Source organism: Montipora capricornis, chromosome 7 (genome assembly GCF_036669925.1).
Source record: "Montipora capricornis isolate CH-2021 chromosome 7, ASM3666992v2, whole genome shotgun sequence".
Taxonomy (NCBI): Eukaryota; Metazoa; Cnidaria; class Anthozoa; order Scleractinia; family Acroporidae; genus Montipora; species Montipora capricornis.
This window is the reverse complement of record NC_090889.1, coordinates 5,038,845-5,048,844: the sequence shown is the minus strand read 5'-3', so window position 1 is coordinate 5,048,844 and position 10,000 is coordinate 5,038,845. Positions and strand designations below refer to the sequence as shown.

The 10,000-nt window shown below is 38.2% G+C and overlaps 1 protein-coding gene across 2 annotated transcripts in view; it reads right to left on the bottom strand.

The window, feature by feature from the left end:
* Window positions 1–1,320: 1,320 nt before the first annotated feature.
* Window positions 1,321–10,000, bottom strand: part of LOC138058025 (adenosine receptor A2b-like) — a 20,728-nt gene continuing 12,048 nt past the window's right edge. Inside the window, exons 1-4 of one of the 2 annotated variants that reach the window (XM_068903928.1) lie at window positions 8,922–9,169; window positions 6,184–6,274; window positions 4,598–4,653; window positions 1,321–3,147 (exon numbers count right to left, since the gene is read on the bottom strand). In XM_068903928.1, the coding sequence (XP_068760029.1) occupies window positions 1,962–3,068 (1,107 nt within the window). In that variant the 5' untranslated portion in view covers window positions 3,069–3,147; window positions 4,598–4,653; window positions 6,184–6,274; window positions 8,922–9,169 and the 3' untranslated portion in view covers window positions 1,321–1,961. Of the gene's footprint in view, window positions 3,148–4,597; window positions 4,654–6,183; window positions 6,275–8,921; window positions 9,170–10,000 lie in introns of those variants that run through there. The other variant, XM_068903929.1, reaches the window with a different exon arrangement.

Here is a 10,000-nt window from a genome sequence, read left to right as displayed (position 1 = left end):
TAAGGGGACCTCAATTTGCCGTTTGTTGATTTCCCGAACAGAGTGCTCTGAATGAACTAAGTGGATTCTTCTTCGCAATCCACATATACTAACGTAGACTTCTCTTCAACGTTCTCACGTTCATAAAAATCCCATGGTCTTCTAGCAGAAAGAGAGCAATGGTCTCATAACGAAATCCTCTTTCAAAGTTATTTTGATTCTAATAATATTAATTGGAACTCTCCTCTGTCGAATCGCACAACACACTTTCCTGCTCACATCTCTTTAATGTTCCACAACCACGGCAGAATACTTCGTTGTTCCCAAGTTCTCGTACACATTTATGGCAGACTGAACCATCGTGCTTTCTGTTGTAAACTCCTTTATCACGAAACTTCACCATTTTGGAGCGAGAAAGGCTTGCGACGCTGGCTGACTGCGAATGAAAAAGTTAGTTGTGGATCTAGTAATTTTAATAGGATTTGTAAAAGTATTTCAGATTTGAAATGCTCTTAGCTTCAAATTTTTTTTTGGATTTGACAAATATTTTGCGGTTGTCCGTTATCGTCTTCCGTAAATTGGTCCGTTAAATGTGATCTGGAATGTTGATTGTGATTGCAATACTCCTCTTGAATTTTGCACCATTTGGCTTTCCATAACAGTGTTGTACAGTCAACCCTTCTAATTGTACACTTTTTTGAGAGTGTTGAAACTGGTTTGAGCCCCGTGAAAGTGTTGAATGTGAGAAATCTTATGCAAAACAAAAACCCAAAGATAGCAACACAAAGAAATATAATTTTAAAAGATTCGAAACCAACGAATTCGTGTCGTTTGCAACAAATTGTGCATCGCTCGTGGCGGCAATCATTTTTGTGCGAACTAATATGAAATTCTCTTCCTGCAGAAAGCATGAAAGCATGTCTTTTTTTCTAGGTTGTGAAAAAATGCTTCTCCACATATGATGTCTTGTTGCAATGCAGTTCACCCGCAGGCAATTTGATCCAAAATGATCATTGCCCCCCCAATTTCTGGTGTGGCTTGTTCAGCATGAACTCATCACAACAGTTCACAAATGTTCTCTGAAATCTTACACATTTATCTTGCAAAACCTTAACACTTTGCTTCATTTCCTTTGTTTCTTGTGGAATATTTTATGCCAGATTCTGGTGGAACACACCATCCCCATATTTATGAATTTATTAGGCTATCGGGGAGGCCGCTGTTATGTTTCGCGTTGGTTCCAACTGAACGACCAACACAAATCGTATAATTATTTTGACGTTTAATTAATAAATAATTCACTGGACAATTAAGAATTTTATTACTCGTTGAAAAAGAAGGAGAAAATAGCCTATTATTATGAGTCTCAAACGAAGTAAAATTTCACTGAAAAAGTATAAGCTCATATACATAATTCACTTACATCTGTAGCGGGTCTTAATTCCCCTACTGATTAGCAAAACACCTTCTGACGCTGGTTAGCTTAAATTTCCGGACGAACAAAACGTGTCGAGCCTTACGAACTAGACTCCCACTTTTTAAGGCCCTTGTATCATGATATCACTTATGTCCGGTTTCTACTTTAAAGATCAAAATAAAGGTCGGTCAACGTCATGATCAATAGTTCTACATTGCAGGGTTCCTAAATAATTAGGCAACAGTTACACTTTCACTTCGAGGTTATGAAAGTAATTCTATTCCACACATGATGCGTAAGTGCGATCACTTTGATTCTGTCCTCATTCAAATTGTATTACGTTTGTCGTGCAGATAATTTTTATCTCATGAAACTCCTGTCTTTCCAATTTCTGTACTTTCATGTTGAGTATGAGGTCACCACACAAGCCACAAAACCGACCTATTTCTTATAAGAAGTAATAACCAGAGTTTTTTCCCAAAAAAGGTCACCAACTTGGTTCAGTTGCGCAAAAAGCGTTCCATTTTCTCAGTTTCTTTGGAATCAATTTTCTGCAATGTTTGGTTTACAACTCACTAACAGAAAGCGCCGTATTAACAGCTCCTGACTGAAATTCTCCTTTATAAGAATCCGAGAAATGCTTCTGTAAAGATGGTTGCCTTCCGAAGGATGCCACAGAAATGGTTTTAACCTGTGGTTCTCTCTCAGGTTTCTTCAAAGTATACTTGAGAGCTCGGCAAAAATCTTTTTTGACGAAGGTATACAACAACGGATTGATGACAGAGGTCAGGTACTTAATTATCACAGCCACCTGAGAAATAATTCCTAGCTTAGATGGTTCCAATTTCACCGGTAACTGAACCAGTAAAAATACAGTGAACCAGGGCAACCAACACAGGAGAAATACAAAGGCCATGATGACAAACAGCACCAAACATTTGCGCTCACCTCTCATTTCAACACGGGATGGGCTTGCAGACACTGACTTAGAAAACGACTTTGAAAATGAACGATTGACGACTCTGAACATACTCGTGAAAGCAAAGATCAAAAACATATATGGAAGCAATAAGGCAAACGCCAGGTAAAATACAGAGAAAGCAAGGGTGAAATTGCTAGATTCCGGTTTGTACGCGGGGTATATCTTATTAATCCAAGCAAAAGGAATGAGTGACACCAGAAATGAGCAAATCCAAACGACTGCTAATACTCTGCGCATGTACGTTTGACTAAGAACGCGGTGTTTCAGTGGAAATTTGATGGCCAGGTATCGTTCTGCGGTGACAACAACGATGTGATAAACAGTAAGAATAGCAACAAAGTTGTGAAGAACAGTCACCAGAAATCCTAAGTAAAATTTACTGCTTTTTGACTGAATCAGTGGTGTAAAGAAAACAATAACGAACAATGGAATGACAAAAACACCACAGAAAAAATCACAAACTGCTAAGCTGAAGAGAGGATAGTTTGAAATTGTCCGCAGACTATTCTTCCGAGCAAACAAATAAAGCACAACACTGTTGATCAATACAACTGCTGCCGCAATGGAAATCAACTTTGCAATTTCTGTGTACACGGGCTCGAATTGTGCGATTCCCTTTCTTTGGACTGCTGATGTTGTCGCATTTTCGATAGAAAGATTTGCAGGAATCGTTACTTGCGTATTTGCCATGTTATGCACCAACTGAAGCTAAAGTATATCCTTTAATTGTTCCAGACACTTTCACCACCACTGCTCGCTAAAGCGTTTCCTAAAACAAAACCAGACAGTTAAATCCTAACAAAGCTACAATGTATGAAGAATATTCTTAACATTAATCAGTGACTTCAGTATCAAGTCGAGTAAAAGTACAGAGCAGCCTCAAGGGAACCCAGATCGATATGACGTTGAATTCAGCCCCTGTCGAAGGCAAGTGCTCAAGTGTACGAAGGAGTTCAAGGAGTTCAAGTTCAAGTGTTCAAGAAAGCGAATAATTACGTGCATCTTTGGACAAAAGTAAAACGTGAAAAGGGCATGCAAATAAACTCACCTGACCGGGTTATTTACAGTTACAATAAAAAGAGAGATATATATATATATATGAAGGTTCTATTGAGGCCTTAAACTGCTGTTTAAAAGTAAAAACTAAAATCCAAGCTTTCGCCGATCAACGGCGAAAGCGAAAACGCATCAAGGAAAAAAGCGAAAGCGAAAACGCATCAAGGACAGATGCTCCTCAAATATATCTGCAAAACACGTTCGATGACATCCTTCGCCTCAACGGTTATCCAGAGAACAGTATAGAGCAGACAAAACGCCCACAAAATCCTCAACGAAACCCCCAACCTGGCAACACAGAATGGTCATATCTTAAGATCCCTTACATCTCTGAACGACTCAATGACAGGATCATTAACATTTTCAGAAAAAAAAACATCCCAGTACGCATTGCCCACAAATCCTACACGCTCAGACAAGCCCTATCCCACACCTCCACGAAGCGCAAATGCACTAGAGACAAATGCCTTATCTCTAACACTGGATTATGTTTACGAAGAAATGCAGGGTACAAGCTCACGTGTAACAGCTGCGACCAACAATATACTGGTAGCACTACACGCTTCATCCATGATCGCGTAAGAGAACATATCAGCAACGAAAACTCCTCTGTTAAAAAAACACATCTATTCCTTCCAGAACGAAGACTACAAAGGCATTGAGGTCAAGATAACTATGACCGAAAACGACCCGTAAGCGAAAACGTACATACATCACATCTTTTACACATTTCACCTTACACCTTCTTTGCATATATATAGCGCGCGCGGAATATTTTCTCATCCCTGATAATGCCGTTGATCGACGAAAGCTTGGATTTTAGTTTTTACTTTCAAACAGCAGTTTAAGGCCTCAATAGAACATTTATATATATATTTTAATCATGCTGCTGAAGGACAACATGAACAGATTAATAAAAGGAGAAATTGATGTAAAAGGTCATTTAAAAGAACTTTATAAAAGAGCTTGCGTTAAACAAAAACCATTTACTTTAAAACGTAAACAAAGGCCTTCAAATAAGAAAGGAAAAACTCTGCTGTGATTTTCATGTCGCTATCAATGCATGTAAAATGCCTTAACTGGCTGGGAGCACGCCATTGTGTTGCCGGATTAACTGTTCTATGGGCTATAAAAATATCGTTGTGTGAGAGTCTGTTCCTTACCTGCTGGTTATGTTGTGGCCGGGCGAAGAACGTCGAGACAAAGTAGATCTTTTAACCTTGGAAGGAAAAAAGTTATTTTAGGATCATTCCTGACGGTTACCTACGTTGCTGGTAGCTAGGCGCCATTGTTGGGCTGATAAACCTGTCCATTGGCTTTAATTACTATCACTGCTTACTCATTATATTTTAAGAGAAAGGCATTAAAATCAATTTTATCTCATCTCAAAGCACGATGAGGTAAATTGTACTGATTTATTGTAACTTGATGAAATGATCCTAAGTTTCATATGACTTTCATGATAGTTTCTGTTGGCTTTTAGGAATAAATACTCACCAAGGAAAAACACTCCAGCAAGAAATTAGTTTAATCACCGATTCCGAATATTTTTACCCCTTCCCCTCGTGGACCCTCGTGCAATCTTCGTTTTCATCGTCAAGAACAGTCAATCAAGAATCCAAGATTGTAGGCTAGCAGAAACTATGTATTCAAGTGTTAATGGCAGTTGATTTGAAAAGATCTCCACTTCTTGCCAATTGCAAAATCTATGGAGAATCCTCCACAGACGCACGTTATTGTTGACCTACACTCACCAGGCTTATTTTATGAGTATTTAAGATGTAAATACAAGTATTTACTGCCCTTTTGATGAGTGAAGTGCACGATATTGTAACAGGGCAGGAGATACTCTGTCAAGACTACTTACTGCCCTGTTCCAATATCATGCACTTTACCTATCAAATGTTCACCTTGGTGTTAAGAAATGGAGTCGCCCGCCTTACACGCGAGCATGGGTAGAACTTCATAGACTTTCCCTGCTGATGTAAAAGCAGCTTTAAGGCCTGCCACCGCGGCATCTTAATTCTCTTCATACTCTGTTTATCCCTTTTGGTCTAATTTTATCTCACACCCAGGTAAATTCTTGCTCCTAAATCATCAGTGTAAGAAATCATGATTTGGAACGAATACGCTGACTTAATATGCGGAAGCACCGCCCCAAATGAGAAGCCTGTGTGAGCCTTGCCACAGATATAATAGAATTTCTTTTTTTCTACCACAGACCCAAGGAAAATCCACCCACACATCTGCCGGATATTTTCTTTTCCTTGGTGAAATCTACTTCACAAAGTTCAACATCCTCTCACGGCTATCACTGCCAAACAGCAGCGCCCTTCCCTACCCTCAACAAAAGGTGGCCACACTAGTGACTGCAAATCTATAAAAAATGAGAAAAGTATTGACAAGATTTTTTGGCATTTATGGATCTTTTTGCCCTTAAGTCATAACGCCCTTTTGATAAGCAGTGTCTTGTAATTCTCTTTTCTAATTGAACGTGGCTCTCAAAGATGAATTATAACCAGCAAACCCTCACCTGATTTCATTAATTATTTGCTCAGGTGGTAAAAACGTACAGCTTTCATCAAGGTTTTTGCTACATCAAATCACCCGAACTTTTTAAACCACGAACCCATAAATAGAGAGAGCACACAAAATCGAGAGCACATTGTAAGCCAGTTTAATATTGGCCTCGCATATAGTGTGCCAATACAAATTTAAAGTCTTATAACAAAGATGAGAATTTATTCACCTTCTGACGAAGCTTCAACTCTTTTTCGCGGCGTTCACGAGTTTTCACTCAGTTGGTTCTTCAGTGCTGTCAAGCCAGTGAGTTGATAAACCTGTGGATTCGTGAGTAGTCAAGGACAACATTATCGCATAAATTGGTGCTAAAGTCCTTCTTCAATGTCAAGTAGGAGGCTGCTGTAAATTCCGGGCTTCAGTAAAAGTAACAGTGCAGAGATCATGCTGCCACACGCAGCACTCAGCGATAAATGACGTAAATTGAGTTGATCGAAAATTGCAATCAATAACTTTTTACAAAAGCCCACAGAGCTTTTAGAGTATATTGAGTTAATAAATTATACCTCTAAATACTCAATTGTTGGATGTTTTCTCTCATTGTACAGAGCTTAAAACATTCAAATGTTTCATTGACAATAAAAAATTGCCTTGACGTAGACTCGGTACGATGGCTGCGTGTCAACAGGCAAAACGGGGGTGAAATTAAATTGCCATAAGTAGGCATATTGCAACACTGAGGGTTTCATATACGAATGAGATACTTGGAATAAAGCACGCGACCATTTTTAACTTAAGTGTACCCCAAGGCATATCTAGTTTACATTTGTGAAAATGGAGTCGTGGATAATGTGAGAAAACCAAGCTATAATTTGGTTCCTATAGTATCATTATGATTTGCTTTTTACATCGATTTAAGGGTCTTGCTATTTTGTAATAACTTTCGGCTTTAAGCCTGTGACGTTGTTGATAGTGACGTTGTTGATGTGACGTTGTTGAGAGAGATCCCATGGTACAAAAACCGCCATAATAGTGGGCAAATTGTCCCAGTGTGCAATTTGCTCACCAGTATGACAGAAAGTAAGTTTTTGTACCATGTGATCGCCAGCTGCTAACGGCCCTGTCGGACAAAACACAGACAAAACCATAAAATAATTATTTGGAATTATTTAATCCAGCATTAGTTTATATAATCCCCCGAGGCCAGGCAAATGTCTCTGGGATAAATTAAAAAAAATATGTGGTTCTCTGTAGTATTGTTTTTACTTTCAGTTGCAGTAAAAAACGAAGCTTCATTTCAAGACAACAATACACTAGCCCCGGGGCTAAAGACTCATTCAAAATGTCGTGACTTCTTCCAACCAAAGATAAGAGTAATATGGCTTTGTTGCTATTTATATTTTCAATTTACAAATGCAAATTCCGTAGCTGAAAAATATGAGAAATTTCCAAAACTTGGAGATACTGTCTTTATCTGAAAGGAATAACACATGGCAGACATTTCAGACTGGTCCAGAGGAAAAGTTTTAATTCGAGTGTTCTGTAGTATTCAATTCCTAAATTCCTAATTAGAAACAGTTTTTACAGACATAATAATGGCAATGTTCGTTGTGAAAGTCAAATATTTAAAATTATTAGGGACCTAAGCGGATAAGCTGCAAACATTGAGTTTGATCAAATATTTTAGAAGCATTTAAAAATTCTTGCTAAAAGGTAGCTGAAGCCTTCTTATTAAATTACTTAACAAAACAATTTTCGGCTTTGTGACGCCCATTAACGTAACTTTATTTTTCTTGCTTTAGTGAAAAGCAGAGGTATTATACAAAGGCGCTCCGCCCTTAGGGTAAACGCAATTTTGAGGTCTTCGAACCAAAATTACAAGTGCTTTTTTTCTCAAGGTCACGAAAAAAATAATATCCTTACTTGTTTAAAGCAATGACATTTTCACCCCGCACGCGTTTCAAGAACATTCGGGTGGCAGCTATGTTAAGGTCGTAAAACACGCTCGTCTTTAGCTTCTTGTTCGACTTCAGCTTTCTGGAATTTCCAGTTCTCTCCTCGTCATTCACAGGTATAATGGGACTACTTGATATGTTTTTTTTATTAAAAACCCCAATCTTTTTTTCACCTTATTTTAAATAAATTGTAGCGCCGTGCGATCAAAATCCGTTTACATGCTCACTAATTCTTTGAAAAAAGAAAGGCCGTTCCATGAATAGTAGTTAGCGTCCTTTTGGCAATTTAGGGAGTTTGTTCAAGAGGTCTTGCGATGGTTTGGATCACCTCTGAAGAAGACACTGGAAAGAAGCATCGTGAAGATGGGTCTTTGAATCAGTCTAACATACATTGTACATGGTATTAATTTAGATTTTTTGGGAATAAATGACTACTGGTTCTCAAGCGGCTTGAAATTTTAGGAATTCTTAGGAATTTCATCCTATGCCAATAGGCTAATTTTGGTAAGTTGGAACTCTTGGAAATTTCTGGGAATTCAAAGCCATATTCGAAATTTCAAGGGATCATTTCCACCCGATTAAAAAGTGTTGCATATAACACGAAGTCCTCAAGAGTTCTTAAAATTGGTCGTGAATGAGGCAGCATGCATCCTTAATACATTTGACTTATCATTTGATCGGGGACCTTAAGAAATATGGGCTCGAAATCTGGCGTTTAAGGCTTGGTCCTTTTCAAAAGCCAAATGTGATGTTACTCCAGTTAAAGCTCATTTAACAAACTGTTCTAATGTTATTTCTTTGTACGTAATTTACCACTGACATTTACAAAAACCCTCCACGATCCACACGCTAAATATAAAGTTAGTTAGGTCACTCGTCACTAGAGCAGGATCTCCTAATCTTCTAGTGGACTATATAGCACTGAAGCTATAGTCAAACTGTGAAAATAAATTACATTATAAAGTTGACATGAGATCAAAAAACGCTACTTTTGAGAAGCAAAAGTACTTACAATTCTTGGCGGAGATTCGCATTGACATGCCACAGACTCACCAAATTAAAGGGCGTTGGGTGTTTTTATAAGTGCCGACTCTTGTCCGGAGCCTTCGCAAGAATATTTGGCGCCAGAAAAAAGTTCACTTGTATAAAGTGCAAATTAGGCTCAATGAAATAGAGAGCTTTTATTCTGGTGTAATCCATAGATTGTGACTGAAATATCATCAAAGGATTATTGTTGAATATGTCTCAATTGATGAAACGAGATTCCCAAAATAAAACACACTCCCGCGTCATCAGGTGCTCAATGAAGAAAAGGTTTCCTCCACATAAAACTAATGGTTAATTTGATTGGTATTTTATGACTCTTTTCCTTTTTAATAATGTATTATAAATTACACGAGAAGGAAAAAAACTGCACCGCTTCACTCTTGGATGACACTTGAGAAACGAGTCTTTGAACAGAGTAAGCCCTAATTTTCGTTTTGGTCAGTAGTGACAGCAGTGCGGTGTAATAAAAAAGGCCCGGCGATTTCAAAGAGTACGACGTGTAGTGCAAATATTTAACAATTATTCCATGAGCACGCATTCGATATGAGATGGTAAATAGCCGACAAGGCGCGTAGCGCCGAGTTGGCTATAACCAATCTCATATCCAACGCGTGCTAATTGTTTTATTAAATTCCTTAAACTCTAAACATTTGGAAGTACAAAATACGAGCGAAAATAGTGAGAAAATCCGAGCGAAATCGAGAAAACTTGATGAAGATGCGATGTTGTGTAATACCTTGTGGTCAGACAGACGTAGGTTCATCACGAATACATTTTTTGCCTTTTCACGTACTTCTAAACGTCGGAGTTGATCCAAACTTTCCTCAATTTCTTTTTCTTTTTTGGCTTTATTCAAACAAACATTTCGCCATCGGGCGAAAAAAGAATTAGTTTAGCCGCGCTTAGCGCAATCATTTGCGATATAAGGTCAAACTGAGCTGATAACCGAGATTGAGTGAACCAATAAGAGCACGCGAAATGCATTATCCGAGGTTGAGAATTTTATAAAAGTTGTTAGCAAGCAAGGAAAAAATTGTCACCTAC